The 17,484-nt window shown below is 42.6% G+C and overlaps 1 protein-coding gene and 1 pseudogene across 3 annotated transcripts in view; one reads left to right on the plus strand and one right to left on the minus strand.

Moving 5' to 3' along the window:
* Positions 1–17,484, plus strand: part of ARHGAP10 (Rho GTPase activating protein 10) — a 223,427-nt gene that overhangs the window by 140,781 nt on the left and 65,162 nt on the right. For all 3 annotated transcript variants that reach the window (XM_090036363.1, XM_090036361.1, XM_090036364.1), the window contains exons 17-18: positions 656–761; positions 1,402–1,561. In XM_090036363.1, coding sequence (XP_089892489.1) covers positions 656–761; positions 1,402–1,561 — 266 coding nt within the window. The remainder of the gene's footprint in view (positions 1–655; positions 762–1,401; positions 1,562–17,484) is intronic.
* On the minus strand, positions 9,891–11,624 carry LOC149870509 (uncharacterized; annotated as a pseudogene).

Consider the following 17,484-nt stretch of genomic DNA (forward strand, 5'->3'; position numbering starts at 1 on the left):
CATTTGTTGTTTACACTCATATTTACTAACTAACTACACCCAGTAAAGGACATAGCTGATGCCAAGAATCCTTTATGTTGGTAGTCTAACTCAGCAGTGCAACCCAACTAGGATTTTTTTTTTCTTTTTAATCACTTTGAAGCCTGTTATCACTTTGGAGCCTGTTAGTCCCCCTTGAATATTATCCTGTGCAGTTGCTGATGCAGGGTGTTTAGATGCAGTGTCACCAGTTGTCTAGCACTTACAAAACTGGATGTCAATGATGATGATAATTAATAAATGATGCTAAATGATAAGGAAGTCTTCTTTCACACCTGGCTTTTACAATGAGAGGCTTTACCAGCAACACTATTTCTTACCTTGCAGTATGTTTCTAAGCAGATGGGGACAGCAGAAGAATAACTACATCTGCCAGTTTCTAAATATAGATGAGCAGAGAAAAGCTTTCTTTTGCAGGTGGATTGACAGTCATTTTACAGATAAGCAACAAGCAGGATTACTTGAAAACAAAGCACATATGTTCAGTTTTACTGTATTAAGAGGTGTTTAGTGCTGAAGCAAGCTATCCTAGGATGCTTTTGTTGTTGGGATGGGGAAAAAGACCTTTGTTTCTTATTTTCAGATGAAGTTACTTATTCCTGTTGTTTTCATATAGAAAGTGGAAGTCCGGAGTCCCGAGTGAGTGCCGTACACTTCTTGGTTCATAAACTGCCTGAGAAAAACAAAGAGATGCTTGACATTTTGGTGAAACACTTAGCAAAGTAAGCACCCCAAGTTCATTTTATTACTTTTCAAAGAAGTTCTCCCAATATGGCCCCTCTCCCATCACTTTGAGAGATCTGCTGTGGACCAAATTAATTGTAGCTGGAGCCAAGGCAGGTCATGACATTGTCATGTACAATACCAAGAACAAACCTGCAAAAGCAGATGAGAAGTCTGATTCTCACTGTGTGTATTTTGGAGAAGAGGGCAGAAATCTAATCTCTTAATGAAGCCATATAAGCATTTACTTAGTGACATTGCCAGCAATTGAATGTTTGATTGAAGTGAGAAAAGGAACACTATACTTTCTCTCTGTAAATTCTGGCAAAGAGAATAGTGGAGATCTGTTAGCAAATTTAGGTTGGTTTCACACCCAAGTCCAAGGCTAAAAGCATTGTGCATGTATAAGTTCAATGAGCGACAGCTTTTGTTTCTTAAAATACTGATGGAAAATGGCTTTTCCTATTTTCCAGAATTCAGTATGCTTTTATATGAAGAACCTTTGCACAAAATAAACTTCTAAAACATGGGCTAAGGAAATGAAGTGTTTACATTTGTAAAGTATACTGCATTTTCTAGGAGTAATGGAAACTTTTCATAACTTAATTCCTGTTTTTAACTTCAAATCTTTTTTAAAAGTGTTTCAAATCATGCCAAGAAGAATCTAATGACTGTAGCAAATTTAGGAGTGGTATTCGGACCAACCTTAATGAGGCCGCAGGAAGAAACCGTGGCAGCCATCATGGACCTAAAGTTTCAGAATATTGTGGTGGAAATCCTTATAGAAAACCATGAGAAGGTAAGACTGTATGTGTGTGTACACTCAATATTTAGACTTTATTTGTAAGCATGCAAATGTAAATACAAGTATACAAGTAAGCGTACAAGTGTAGCGTGAATTAACTCTTGCATTTTATAGAAGTGTGTTCATTCTTACATTTTGCATGTGTGCACATGCCTGCGCTTAGCTACCTTTTGTGTATATTTAAATTGACATATCAACAGGCACATTCATTAATTTAGATGTACAGTTATTCAGTTTATCCATACCTTAGTGCTAGCTGTCCAAAAGAGGGTTCTCATGCAAGGTAAATGGGCTCTTTTGATCCAGTGGACACAATATGAAACTGGATGGGAAAGAACCTGCTTTCTTTTTTCACCTTTGACACTAATTTTGTGACATCTTGGTCAAAGCACTTAATCTTTTTGCACTTTTGTTCCCCCCCTGGAGCTCATACAATGAAATATCATAATGTACTATGGACTTTACAGGTAAAAGTACTGGGTGAAAGCCAAGCATTAAGAATATTTCTTTAAAAGTTTGGCTGTGAGTTTTATTTTCAAGTCTTTGATCCCAAGCATCACAATGGTTACAATGGAAATTGCTGATGCTGCATTACATCATTGTAGTTTAAACACACCAGGGGGCCTTGCTTGACTCTGCTGGGCTCTTATATGTTTTGTTCTTTTTAGATTGTAATGATTGGGAGAAAAGGAGAAAAGCAAAAGCTCGGAAAGCCATTAGCTTGTTTTGACAACACAAGCTGTCATACTAGATCAGGCAGAACTCAAGCAAATGATCTTGCCCTCTCCTCTCACACTCTTCAAGCAGTGAAAGTTGTTACTTTTAATGTCAGTATTGTTACAATTGCAGATTTGAGATAGCAGCCAAAGAGCTGAATGGGTAAAAGTTTGCACCTTTCAGAACACTTGGTTTTACTTTCTGCAAGTGAAAGCGTCAGCCTCAGTTCATGTTACTTGGTGGAGGAAAGGAGGAGAGATTTTAAGGAAAGCGTAGATTATAAATATTAAGAATTGGGGGGAAGCGGGGGGAGGGGAAGATAGTCCAACCTATTGGCAATTGTAAGTGAAATCTGGAGCCCTGGGCAGTTTAGTTTCTTCTTAGCTCCAAAGCCACCCTACAGTTTTCCATGCTGAGTACTAGGCCAGTTCAGCTGTTTATTTTTGTTTAAAAGCAGGACAACAATTTCATATTTGAAACATTAGTTATAGTGTTTTTTTTCTTGTTCTTGAAGAAACTGTAGAAGAGAAGTATGGAAAGTACATCAAAATGATGTTGCATCAGCTTCTACAGTTCAGTTTTTATGACTGTTTTCAGATCCAATAGGCTAAAATTTGTATTTTTGCCTAAAAGGTCTTCAGTTTCTACAGTTACTTATCTTGCCAAGGGTTTACCTATTCCACTGACCTTTTTCTGCCACTTACAGATGGCTGCTGTCCAAACTGTCAGGGAGCTTGGGTATAACAGGTAGGTGGACTCCAAGTATTATAGCCATATAGATGTGGGAGTGTTGCAGCAGTTGTGGACAGACTAAGCAAGCTTCCTTTAAAAATTACTTTTTCTTTCCCTGGCAAGAAGTTGGCAGTATATGTGAACCAGTTTAGCAGCAGTCAGGTGTTTGATTTTGCACAGTCAGTTTTTGTTGTTTTGAACATCTCCATCAGACTGTCAAAAGATATTTTATATTATTTTTTAGTTTATTTATAGCCCTGTTGAAATCTCAAGAAACAGTCTAACAGCTGTGGGTATAATCCTGGCCTTTTACATACTTCTTTCAGACTGAAATCTGCCTCCTTGCTAGTGATTAGCAGCTTTTCCTTAAGAGAAGCTGAAATTGGCCTTGAGGTAGTGCTGTGGGGTCAAGACTGAGGGTTGGATGGAAGTCTGAAGTAACATTTTCCTGGCATCTGCCTGCACAATGGCTGGCTTTAACATACTACTCAGGAAAAGCTGTTTTTTACAGTAGCATCAGGTTCAATTAAATAGTCAAAAATAAGACCAAAGTTTCTGAAATGGATATTGAATCAGTTGGTTTCCTTCTCCTGTACTCCAAATACTAATCTGCTCAGTAAGTTTTAACTTATGAATATCAGTAAAACTGCAGCATATTATTTATGATGCCATCATGCTGTCATTAGACATCATTAGTGTTCACTAAGTACTGCTATTGAAGAATCTCCACAATCCATTTCTAGTAAGAGAAATAGTTAATTAGGTTGCTAGCTTTGAAGTACTGGTCCAGTAACTCAAGCATTGTCACTTGACTGAGTCCTAATTAGAGAACGTTTATGTAGTTTGCGCGGTGAAAACTGGCTCTGGGGCTTGCCCTGGGATAAGAATATGTTGCTTAATGCAGAAGCTATTGCAGAAGCTATTTGCTTAATGCAGAAGCTATTTGCTGATAAGTACACTTATTTTCTGCTTGCTAGAAACTACTCGGTGCCACATTCACCTTATTTACAGACTTTTATATGTATTTCCAACTGGTGGTGGCAAGCCAATTACAGTAGCTTTGTAGTACTGGCTGTAGAAGAAAATTAGATCGGTATTGAAATTTTGGAAACAGTGATTGCTGCAGGTTAAAAAAACCCTGAGATATCAGTACCCGGTATTAGAATTAAACAAAGACTAAGGATGCAAGGGGACAGGTAAGGATTAAGGGAATATCAGTTCAATATTTGTAGTTGCCCAATGTAGATAGGTATAACTGGTAGCTTCTATCTCTGATCCACTGGTGTCTGCTCCAGGTGGAAGGGGAAGTTGCAGAAGCAGCCAAACTAGTAACTGTTGATCTGAATAACACGGGGGTAAATGGGGAAAGGATTGCCTGAGTACTATTTCATCAAATCAGGAACTATATATCAAAGAAGCTACTTCCCTTTCAGGGGAGCCAGACACCAGGCCATGTGACCTAGGGGAAAAACTCAAGGAAGTTTCTATCCAGTAGGGGTAGCTATAGAAGCAACCAGAGCCAGGGACCTTCAGACACTGAGTCATTTCTACAGAACTAATGTGACTTCCTTTGTCTGTGTTGATGTGCTGTTTGCTCCAATCCTTCTTTCCCTCAACTTTTGAGTCTCTTCACCTTAGCTTTTCTTTACATTGTAGCCTTCATAGGCTTTTCTATCCTGCCCTGCTTAACTCTCACTTCAGTGTCCTACGTCCCTTTTATTTCCTCTCTGTTGAGCTTAGGCAATTATTTGAGCTGGAGGGCCAATTAGGGAGTTTTTGATGAGCTGTTGTGGGCCAGGGCAGCACCCCCTTTCCCCCCTGCCTTGTTGGGTCATTCCCTCCTCTTCCATCTGTCTGCAACAGCTCACCAAAACTCCCTAAGTGGCTCTGCCCTGTGCGCAGCCACGCTGATGGGATGGCGATGTGGGAGACAGGGAACAGTATCACGGGCCAGTCGGGCCAGGATCAGGATTGCAGTGTTGACAGCATGGGCCCAGGGCAGAGCTGCAGTCTGCTCCCCATGCATCCCTCCCTGTGGAATCGGTATCCATTGCAGGGATGTGCAGGCAGCGGATCATGGCTCTGTCCTGTCCCAGTTCCAGCTCTGGCTCAAGCCCCACTCACTCATGCCAGTCCTGGATGCTGTTCCTTGCCTCCATGGGTCTCAGACTGGTCCCCACAGAGACCCTGCCTGCCCATGCTCTCCAGTACTCCTAGTGGTGGGTGCAGGGCACATGGGCCAGGATGCCCGGGCAAGAGGACTAGGTTCAGTGGTGTCAGTGGAGACTGGCAATGGCAACTGGAAGGAGCTGCCACTGTGGGGGAGCAAGTTTGGTTGCTGTGCCACCCCAGTCTGTCTGCATGCCTAGGGGCAGTGGGACTGGCTGCATGCACCATGGCCTGGGCTGCCCCGAAGCTGAGCTGGGTGGAGCTGAGGGATCCACCATGGGCCAGACAAAATCCCTTGGCAGGCCGGATCTGGCCCATGGGCTATATTTTGCCTGTCTCTGGGTTATCTGTTTCTAACAAAACCCATGTTCTAAAATAGAGGAGCTAACAGGACATTTTCTGCCACCATCTTTGCTTTCCTTGGGTGTTATATCTCTTCCTCCCTCTCATCCCATTTCTGTCCATTTTATGTAGTGAGCACTCTAGGGAAGGGGTTCTATACTCTGTTTGCACGGTGCAACAAGGCACCATTCTTTCTTGGCCTGGAGGCAACACTGTATTAACTGATTTAACAATAATCAACTTTGGATGAAAAAGGCCTTGACTTCTCTTCTTTTCCTTTCCTGTGGCACTAAAGACTTTTATTAAGCTTCTTTTTCCAGGAGCTGCCAAAGCCAGGAATTCTTGGCAGAGTAGTGCTAGTGGTCTAAGCTCTAAAATGCTACAGGGATGAAGTGGACTGTGTTCTTATCAGTGTATTATTTTGGTTTTTGATTGGTTAAAAAAAGTCCTTTAAACTGAGATGCTGCTTTTGAAGATGTTACTTATTTTTCGGTATTCTGAACTTCCATTTAAAAAAAAAGCCATGAAAAAGGTGGAAAAAAAATATGACAAAACTAAATGGGTTAAAAGGTGGGGTTAGGAGAGGAGGGAGAAAACTTTTGAATAAGAATAGTCTCAGTGGGAATTGAATGGACAAGTCTGCTTGCGGGGGAGGAAAGATGAGCAGGAAGGAATGGCAAAAACAGAAGAAAATGAAAATTACAAAGGAAGAAACTTGAGAAGAGGGAACAAAGGGGCCAGACAAGAGTCCCTTCAGGAAAGGAGGAAACCAGAGTCTGCTAAGGAAAGAGAACAGAAAGGAAGAAAGGAAAATGAAAGACCCCCACCAGAGAATTCAGAAAGCTTAAACCTGTAGGCAAAAAACGTTCATTTTTACAAGCTGTGCTAATTGCTGTCGGAAGAGTGAAGAATGTGTTCATCCATTTTGCTTGTTCACTTTTATAAATGCTACGGGTAATTAATTAGTTTTCATGTAGCTTAGTTAGAATGTATATTTGAGTTATGTGCTGTTTTAGCTTGTTCATATGGGGAACTCATTAAGGTACACACATTTTAATTTATTTTCAAGTCTAAAACCCAGTTTTAGCACAAGGAATAGTATTTTAATATTTTTCTGTTAAACCAATAGCTGCTTCGTATAATAATACTTAGTACTCCTTTGTCTTATAAGCACTTTCCAGAAACCAGTCTCACAATATTCATGAGACAGGTAGGAAGTATTTCCTTCTTGCAGATGGTGAAGACTGCTGCCTGAGCCACGTGTGGCTACACAGGCAGCATTCTTTGTGATATTTAAGTGTTTGCTGAAGGGGCACCACTCCTGCACCCTTGAGGGCAGGGTGACAGAGCTGTCTCCTAAGACAAAGCTTTTGCTTCCTCATCAACCTCATAAATGAAAAACAGCAAAACCTCAAATCAGTGGTGGAGGGGTAGGTCTGCATGGAAATTCAACCTGTATCAATGGCAGGAAACAGCATTATTGCACCATCCTATTCTTGATGGCAGAAGAAGTATCAGTAAATACAGTAAATCAGTATAAAATCAGTAAAGACAATGTATGACATGGCCTATGGAGAATTCCTTTCAAAGCTCATAGCCTGTTTTTTATAACATGGTTTATAAAGAAACATGTGGTTTTTAGTCCGGTGAAGCATTTAAACATGAGCTTAAAGTTAAGCATGTGTGGTTGGTGACATTAGTGGGAGTAATGATGAAATTGTTTGTTTCAGGGCTATGAACAGTAGCACCAGCAACAACAAAAAACAATGTACTGTGATGGCAGTGCTCTACTTCTTTTAAGAAGTGGTTGTGTTTTTAAGCTCTTTCTATCTACTGTGGAGTTGTTTCTGATAAGTTAGCAGTTGGGCAAAGGGGCCATGGTGAGCCACAGGAGATTCTCCTGAGGTCACAGATCTCTTTCCCCCTTGCCAAAAACGTTTTTAATGTTTTCCTTTTCAGTAAATCTTGGAGTAACTTATTCATACTGTTGATCAGCATATTGCAGTATGAGAAAACGAAAATGTATAGCACCAGTCCCTTCAGATTCTAGGGATTGAAAGCAGCCTGCCAAAACATAGCAGTAAAAATATTTTGGTGTGCACAGGCATTGTATTGAAGCACATGATTCTCCATTCTTTCTTTTTCACATGCAGTGCATTACTTTGGGATACTTCCCCCAGCTTCATGCACAGATTTCAAGCAGAGTAGACCTTTGTTCTCTGATTTTAACTAAGTGCAGCGCTGACAAAATTTCTAAGCAGGCAAACAGACTTGAGGATGAGAAATGGAATTCTGATGATAAATGCTGTCTTTAGGGCTGGGTTGCTGGCCCTGTCAAAAGTATTGTACTTGCATGCGTTTGGCTTCAGGAGATCACCGTGGAGAATCCCAGAAGAAATGTTCACTGCTTCAAGTCAAGGAATATGATGTAAAACATTTTATGAGAGAGACGTGATTGTGGTGGTAGTCCAGATATAAAGAGTACAGCCTCAGATTATCGTCTACTTCAGCTTCCCTTTTTGAAGGGAAACACTAAATGAAACACAGAATTTACAGACAAGCAAAATAAACTCCAGCTTGTTGTTTTCTGCTGGCTAAGTGCATCCAAGCTACATCCTGTCCAGTTTTGGCAGCTAGAGAGCACTGGGTATTAGCCCATAATCTGGTTTTCATTCATTGTGAATTCTTCCAGGTTTTTGCCATATTGAGGACATCTTGCAAATCAAGCTAGGTGTTCATTTAATTTAAGAAACCAAATATTTCAAGCAGTCGAAGTGGAGCATTGCCAGTTCAGTTGTGGTCATGCCTTTTGGCACTGCTCATCTATTCGTGCCCCATTTTGATAAATGTTGCCCATGCAACTGGAAACAGTGGTCTGTGCTTCGGAGCCCTTACAGTCTAACTGTAAGAAAAGGGCCAGGAGGTGAATATAAAAGCAGCCTGGAAGAACATGAGATCTGTTAGGAAGGAGATATACAGTTGCAGTGAAACCATAAATTCAGCTAACAATACAAATCATTATTGTAACATCAGAGTACTTCCTGGAGGAAAAATAAATTTCAAGGCTACTTCTGTACTGTTGTTTACCATTCTTTTGTAGTGTAGAATATTACACCTTTCCGAAGGATCTGACTATACACCATTTTTCCCCATGTTTTATACAGCTAGCACATTGATTCAAAGTCAAAAGCAGCTTGCATGATTAATATAAAATTTTGCACAGATTGAATACATTCTCATTACCAAAGGCAAAATGGGATATTACCTAATCAGGCATGGTTGCAGTCTGTTCAATTTGGTGAACAGCTATTCTTTGGTTAAACCTTAGCTTAGGTTAGTAACACAGCCTTTTATCTTTGCAGCTGCAATTTATTCTTTTTGAAGAGATATGCACATATTCTGTTCCTGAACTCCCTGTTTGAATTTTGGTAACTAAATATGTATGCCGTATTTAAGGTAGCTACAGAATAGGATTAACTAACATCCCTTCTTGTTTAAAAGCATTTGTATTCCTTTTAAATCTCTTGTAAGATGTCCAAAGCCTGCTATCCATGGCTGTGCTTTAAAGAAAGGCATTCCTTTTTTAATTCTCCTTCATGCAGGTTAGGGTAGGTAACTACAGTAATAAGAGAAGGTGGATTTGCTATTTCTGCTCACACCATGAAGAGAAGTGTGGATATTTCAATCCTGGCATATGCGTTGTTAACTCTCTCTTCCACTCTTCAGAAAACAGCAACAAAATGTACTGGCTGATACCTGTTTGTTATTTGCTACCAGAAGCATTCTTGCTATGAATTGTTGAAGTGTGGAATGAAATCAGGATACAAAGGAAGTTGCAGTCTTTGTACCAGGATTGCTACTTTTAGAAAAGGCTGAGTCAACACACCCATAACTTGCAAGCAATTAAAGGATGTGTTTTAACCTTGATTTTTTTTTCTCTTTTTTTAACCCTTGTACAACTGACCTTCCAACCATAGTCTTGTTTTAGAGAACCTACCTACCTATTACAGTGCTTGAGATTATTGATGTGAGCCACAAGGTCCAGAGCAAAGAACTCCAAATGAATGGTCTAAGAGAATATGGATGCATCAGATATGAGTAGACAAGGTTCTTTGCGTGAACTGATATCTTTTATTAGACAAACTTAAATAGTTGGAAAGCAATTATTAAGCAAGGTTTTGGGTTGAAAACTCCTTCATCAGGCTAAGGAAGTTTCAGCAGTTGGCATGTGCTCTTCCTGGATGGAACGAAAAGTAAAGCAGCCAGAGGCTGGTGTGGTATGCATACAAGACAGGTAGTCAGTGAAAATGTAGATTGAGGAGTCAGTGGGTGAGAGACAGACGGGGGGGGTGGGGAAGGGGGATGAATAGTGGAGAGATACCTGGGGAGTCAGATGTCAGGCAGGTTATAATGTGTCATAAATCCAAAGTCTATATTTAGTCCATGATTTTTAGTGTCCAGGAGGCTGATGAAGTGGAGTTCATGGGCTCGTCTCCTGGAAGTGTTTTGTAAGTTTCTTTTGAGGATCAGGACTGAGAGATTGGAGAGAGAGTGGTTTTCTTGTGAGAAATGTGCTCCCACAGGTAATTGGGTATTCCTGTCTTTGCTGGATTTCCTGTGTGCATTCATTCTGGTGCGCGGTTGTTGTTTGGTCTCTCCTACGTATTTTCCATCAGGGCATTTGGTGCATTCGATGAGAGATACTACATTTCTGGAGGTGCAGCTGTAAGATCCAGGAATGCTGATGGCTCTGTTGTGGGGTGTAGTAATAGTGGGGGTGGTGGAGATGTGTTGGCAGGTTTTGCATTTCTTGTCATGGCATGGTCTGAATCCATTTGGTGTGTTCTGGGCTTGAGGAAGTTTGCTTCTGGTGATGAGGTTAGCAAGGTTCGGTGCTTGTTTAAAGGCTAGGATGGGTGGCTCTGGGAAGATCTTTTTAAGAGTAGGGTCTCTTTCTAGTATGGGTTGCAATTGTTTGAGGATTTTCCGTACAGGTTTGAGGGAGGGGTGATATGTCATAACCAGCGGTGTGAGATTTGTGGGGGGTTTTCTTCAGTACTGCAGCAGTTCTTCACATGGTATCTGGGTGGCTCTTTCAAATGTGTGATTTATTTCCCTGGAGGAGAAAGTTGGATGGAGGGATGGTGATTGTCGAATTTGTGATGGAACTCGATCAGAGATTGCAGGTTTTCAGTCCAAATGATGAAGATGTCATTGATATATTTTAAGTATAAAGGGTTTGATGGTGCAGTTCTTGAGGAAGTCTTCTTCCAGGTGGCTTATAAAAAGGTTGACATACTGTGGGGCCATTTTAGTGCCCACAGCTGTTCCCGTCATCTGAAGTAAGTGTTGATTATTAAAAGTGAACTTGTTGTGTGTGAGGATGAAGTGTATAAGATCAGTAATATCTTTGGGTCTGTATTTGGAGTTGTAATCTTGTTCCTGTAGATATGTAAGGCAGGGTTGGATGCTGTCCTGGTGTGGGATGTTGGTATATAGGCTGGTAATGTCCATGGTGGCTAGGAGGGTGTTGCTGGGAAGGTGGTTTATGTTTTTAAGTTTCTGTAAAAAGTCTGTAGTGTCTTGTACAAACCTTGCTCGGTGGGTGACGAGTGGTTTTAGGATTGATTCAACAAAACTGGATATTTCCTCAGTTAGGGTCCCATGGTTGGATATGATAGGTCTTCCAGGGTTCCCTTGTTCGTGTATTTTAGGGAGCATGTAAAAAGTCCCTGGGTTAGGTAGTGGGGGGATCAAGGTTTGCAGTTTTTCTTGTAGTCTTGCTGGAAATGATTTGATGGTATTGTTGAGTTTCTTGGTGAAAAGGGGAGTAGGATCTTCTTGTAGTTTTTTGTAGTAGGTGGTGTCAGAGAGTTGTCTGTTGGCTTCCTTTATGAAGTCCTCATGGTTTAGGATGACTATGGCTCCTCCTTTATCTGCTGGTTTTATTACTATTTGGTGGTTAGCTCTTAGAGATTCTATGGCCTTTTTCTCTGGTAGAGAGAGGTTATTATGGTGGCATGTGTTCCTGATTATTTTATTGTTCATTCTTTCCCTGAAGGAGTCAATGTAGCATTCAAGGTTAGGGTTTTGTCCACTGTGAGGTGTCCAATCTGATTTGGGGGGGGGGGGGGAGGGGGTTGGCATTGATCGTTTCCTGAATGTTGTCAGAGGATGAGTTGTTGTTGGGAGTGGGTTCAGTTTGGTCGTGGAAATATTTCTTGAGGTGGAGGAAGAATTCTTCTAGTTCTCCACACTGAAGTATTTTATTAGGGTATTTTTCTGGACAGAAATTTAGGCCTTTAGAAAGGATAGATTTTTCAGTTTTGGTAAGCATGTGTGTGGAGAGATTGATAATATTTGTGGGTTGGTTGCTGCTTTCAGGTACAGGTGAAATTTTCCCAACTTTTAGCTGCTTTGGCAGTGTGAGGAGCTCAAGAGCCTTGTATAAAGAGGAGCAGATGGATGATCTATTTTTAGTATGGGATTGAGACCCGTAGAGTCTGCAGGTTCCAACAAGCAACACTTTAGCCTACAGTAGTTGGGCTAACTGAGGCAGTTCAACCACTACAACTTTAATGTAGGTGAGGCTGTCTGGGGAAGTCCTGTTATTTCAGGAAAGCGGTAGTGTGTTCGTGGTTAGTTCCTGTTTCTAGCTTTGACTTTACCCATTGACTTTTCAAAGTTGCAGTGATTTGTAATTATTTCAAGGTTGGATAAGGCAGATGGCAAAAGTCATACTGAAGCCTTTTGATTGGTTTTTCACAAGAAATTGATATCTAGGCATCATTCTGCTGTCATCAGAACTTCTTTTCAAGCTTAAGGATCATAGATGCTATATGGAGGTGTTTTTCACATTGCAAAAGGGCCGAAGCACCAGAAACCTTGTACCATCCAGTGTACAGGAAATCCTATGTTATGATGTTGCTGAAGAAGAACAAGAGAAGAGGAAGCTGCTGTGATGCTGGCACGCCTGTATTTCAATAAGCAAAATGGTGAACATGGAGAGGTAAGGAACTTTAAAATATCAATTAAAGTGCTGCCTAAATTTTGCGTAATTCAGGTATTGGTGAAAAATTTGGTTAAACAAAAAAGGCTTGCCTATTACAGTGAAAAAATGTTTTTGATTAAGTAAAAATAACTCTATGCAGTGTGACACCTTGTTTTACCAAATTGTGGGAATGAGGGCAAGGAATTGAAATAGACCACCGCTAACTAAGAACAAGAGCAAAATGGACTGATCCTTGTCCAAACAGGATGAAATGCTAAAAATAAAATTCATATGTTATGAAATAATTGATATCTAAAATATTTAGTTTTAGCAATCTGAAAAATGGCGAAAGCACAAGTGAAAAAAAAATCTGTTTTTTAAAATGTGTTGACCAGTACTTCTAAAATGTTAGTCTTACAAAAGTTACTAGGGCAGGGATCGACAACCCCCAGCATGTGTGGCAGAGTACAGCATGCAAGGCCTGCATAGGCTCTGGGCAGCTGCTGCCAGCCACGGAGCTTGGGCTTCTTCCAGCCAGAGGCTTGGGAGGCTGCAAAGCCTGCTGTAAGAAGCCCGAGCTTCATGGCTGGCAGCAGCTACCCAGAACATGGTGCCAGCCTCTTCCCAGTGTGGGGGCTGATGGGGAACTACACTGCGGAGTGGGTAGTGGTGGCCTGGGCGGCACTGGGGGTGGCTACAGAGAGACTAAAGTGAATTCTGGGGTGGCTATAGCTTCCCCAACTCCTTCCCTCCCCCCCAAATCACCACCTCTGTGCACTGGGCTCCAGAGCCCCACCCAGGCTTTGTGCCAGCAGCAGCTGCATGCACTTCTCTGGGTAGATGGTGTGGGAGGGCCTCTAGGCAGCGCAACCCCAGGATCATCTCCCACCATATGCTCTGAGACACAGTGCAGTTGCTGCCAGCATGGAGGTGGTGCTGGTGCTCCAGAGCCCTGGTATCAGCTCTGTGCTAGTGGCAACCACACACATGCCTCAGAGACCAGGGCAGGGGGCGGCCTGAGGCAGTGTATGCATGCATGACTCCAGATGGACGGCAGTGGAGTGGGTGGGGTTGTGTTGCCCCAACCCATCATCTGCCCTGTGCCCAATGCCTCAGAGCAGATGGCTGGGGAGGGGCTTGAGGTTGCGCTGCCTCAGGCCCCTCCCCTGCCTTCCACCCAGGGGTGCCTGCAGTCACCCCGGACTGAGGCTCTAGAACCCAGTGCACAGGGGCGGCACTAGGGGAGAATTGGGGGGGGCTGTAGTCACCCCAAAATTCACCTTGGCCACCCCCGTAGCCAGCCCTCCAGTGTCGCTTGCGTCACTGCCGCCCACCCCATACAGCTGAGCCTCCCCCTCCCAGCATCTCCCTGACTGCATGGCCTGCCCTGTGCAGCTGAGCCTGCCCTGCTCCCACCCAGGTGGTTAGTGCTTTGCTCTTCTCTCTTCTTTTTTCTCTTTCCTTTTCTTCTGTTTCTTTTCTCCCCTTTCTCTCTCTTTTTTCTTCTTTCTCTCCTTTTTTCTTTTCCTCTTTTTCTCTTCTCTCTCTCTTCTCTTGGCTTGTTTCTCTCTCTCCTCTCTCTTCTTTCTCATTCCCTCTTTCTCTCTTTTTTCTCTTCTTTCTCCCTTTCTCTTTTTTTCTCCCTTATCAGAGCATACTTAACAAAACATATTCAACAGCAGAGGTAGCGTATGACATTTTGTTTATTGTCACCAGGTTTAGAATTTTTAGAAAACCTGATATTTACTGTAAAAACAAACGAACAAACAACATTTATGATTATTAACTAAATTAATATGCAGTGCATCCTGCCATGTATCCTCACCCTGGTTTTGGTTCTATGGCATGCCAGCACCTTACAAGGTAGACATTGTGCTTTTTTTGGTGCTCCAGTCAGAAACGTTGCTTACCCTTGTGCTAAGATGTTGCAGGGCACTAAGGTGTGCCTTCCCCTTTAAGGGCAGGAACTGCCTGGCTAGAGAGCCTGAGGAACTAGACAGAGCTTCACAGCTGCAGGTTGCCTGGGCAGCAGGCTAATGGGGGAATTAGCCTGCATCTGCACCTGGTCAAATGAGAGGAAGGAGTCAGGGCCCTGGGCCAGGGGAAGGAGCTCCTGCAGGGAAGAACTATCCAGGAACACTGTAGCTGCTGGATAAAACTGTTGACAGGGCTAATGAGTCTCCAGGAGTCTACAAGGTACCCAGAGCTGGGAGGCACTCAATACCCAAGGAGTAGTTTCCTGCTTTAAGGAGGTAGAGTGTAGCTTGCATTACTTGTATTATGTTATAGCTCAAGAGCTCATATTTATGTTGGACCGGACAGATGCTGCTGGGGAGGAGGCGGCCTCATAGGGGGCATACTACAGAGTAGAGCCCCAGCTCCAGAGAGGGTGCAGAGACAGGGTTGCAGTGATCCCAGCACTGGAGAGGGTGCAGCTACAGGGGCCAAGACCCCTGTGATGATAGGAGGCCGAGTTAGACTGTGGCCTCATCAAAATAGGGTCCACATTTAAATACCACCTGCAAGGCATGGGGCATGGTAAAGAGGAGGTGTTGGAGCGATGCATCTATCCTATTACGCCTGGGGGCACCATAAGGCACCTCCTGAGCATGGGACCCAGTAAGGGGTCCAGCAACCCACAGGATTTAGAGGAGTCTGTCAGGACTGTGACTGAGCAGCAACTCGAGGGCAGCCTCCTGATTTATCATTTATACCAGCAAGGCATGGCAGATGAAATTAGTAGGCACCCATAGGGAAGAGCCGGCATGGTCACAGTGCCCTAGCAACATCCTGGGGAGGCTGCATCGTGACATAGGATCTGCGATTATTGTATTGTCTTGAAATGGAAGATTATTGCTCAGATTTTTAAATTGAAGAATACCGTTGTTGAATATTTTAAGCATTTTTTCTAAGATATTATTTTACAGGTTCATATGTAGAATACTTTATATTTCATTGCACTCTGTGGATTTCACCTTGCACATCCTAATATGCTTCTGATTGCTTCTCTACATTAAAGAGTTGATTTGCTATAAATGCATCTTTGGTTTATGTTGCAGAAAATGACCTAAGGAATGCCGGAGTCACTGTCTTCTTGCTTCAAGAGATGAACTGGATAAAGATTCCAGCAGAGTAAGTGTGCATTGTAAATCAGCCATTTTAACTCCTTTTTTTCTGAACATTGTTATATCTCTAATAAATGTTTTTTTTGTTTGTTTTTGTACAGGTTACTGGGTCTAAACCCGGTTAGTTTTGCACTGGATTCAAACAAAAAATTAACTAGAAAAGAAGGAGTTGTGATAGTAAAAAACTCTGCTGGACTATTGCTTTGGCTGTTAATGTGTAAAATATTCTTAGGCCACCATAAATGGTTGCCAGTTACCATGGGAAGACCAGGAGTAACAAGGATAATATCCATATAATGCATAAGGGTGGAGTGGTATATTTTGTCCAGATGGATAGTGTTTTAAATTCAATAAAAATAACTTGAACTGTTTTTGTGTATGTTTCTATTTATTTATCAGTTCCAATGGACCCTTCTACTGAAGGAAATTACAAGATAAAATCTTGTATTATGGCACCAAATTCCTTGAGAGAGTACTATTTTGGGAGGCTCGTGCAAGGAGTCCCAGCAATATAGACTCACTGGAGAAGGCTGTGCCTTTTTCCCCATGATGTGCAGTGCTGGCCAGAGCGGCTCCCCTCTGGGCATCAGCACCTCCACCGGCATGAGCATCCTGAGCACCTCTGCCTGCTGCTGCTGCATCATGGGAGGAATGCAGGGGGGGAGTCCCCTACACCCACACCTTGCCCCCCCACACAACCACACTCCCCACATTGCACCATACACCCATACCTCCTCAACACCCCACCATACATACACACACACACACACACACAATACAAGACTAAGAATTTATTTTGAGTTATTATGCAATCACCTCGTTATATATGTGTATTGTACAAACAAAAATCATAACAAAAATATTTTTTGCAATAAAATTATAATGCGTTATAGTGGGTGTTTGATTTTTAGTGTATGATTTGGTTTCTTTCAGGTTCTAAGATGGCAATGCCCACCCCTCCCAAAAGGAGTATTTATGGGGGGCAAGAGCAGGGACTTCTGATGGCCAAGGTCAGGAGTTAGGAGGTGGGATTTCAGGTTTCAGTGGGGCAGCTATCAAGGGGCGGGGCTACCCGTGTGGCCCTCAAGAGTTCAGTCAAGCTCGTTAAGCAGCCCTCTACCCAGAATAATTGCCCACCCCTGGTCTAGGACTTGACATGACATGTCCCCACTTTTCCGCCATCCTGGGATTAACTGGTAAATGACTCTCTCTGGATTCTTGCTCATATACTCAAGGGATAACTACACGCATACTCCAAGTGGCGAGTAATGTGAAAATGCATTATTTTTTTGCCTCATGACAAAAGCTGGGGGCAAGTTTCAGAGATTAAGGATTTTCATTAACTTTATTCCTTGCTGCTCTCTTGTCAGGTACCCTTATTTTTTCCTCCCTCTTTTTTGCATCTTCTCCTTAATGTTTCCCTTGCACTGATTCTAAGTGAACCTTAATTGCCCCTAGTGGTTTAAAGATGCTCTAAAGGTGGCAGACTGTATTTGGTGTTCTTGAATGGCAGTGGGAGCAGCTTTCTGGCCAGTGTGCAACACTACCCTGGATTCTCCCCAAGTGCCATCTTGCTGGGGTTATGTTATAACCCCAGCAGTCTTTCCTGCCCAGAGCAGAGGGGTTGGACCCAGTGATCTCACAAGGTCCCTTCCAGCCTGAAACTTCTGTGAATCTGTGATCCCCATCCCCTGCCTGATCTGCTGCTCTGCTTTCTGTTCTGTCTACCAACATGCTACACCTTTCCCCTTTGCAATCTGCATGTGGCTCATATAGAGGCTGAATGTGCCACTTGTGCCATGCCTGCCACAGGTTGGCTACACCTGTTCTATAGTGCCAGG

This window comes from Crocodylus siamensis, chromosome 2 (genome assembly GCF_052110815.1).
Source record: "Crocodylus siamensis isolate JL-2025a chromosome 2, ASM5211081v1, whole genome shotgun sequence".
Taxonomy (NCBI): Eukaryota; Metazoa; Chordata; order Crocodylia; family Crocodylidae; genus Crocodylus; species Crocodylus siamensis.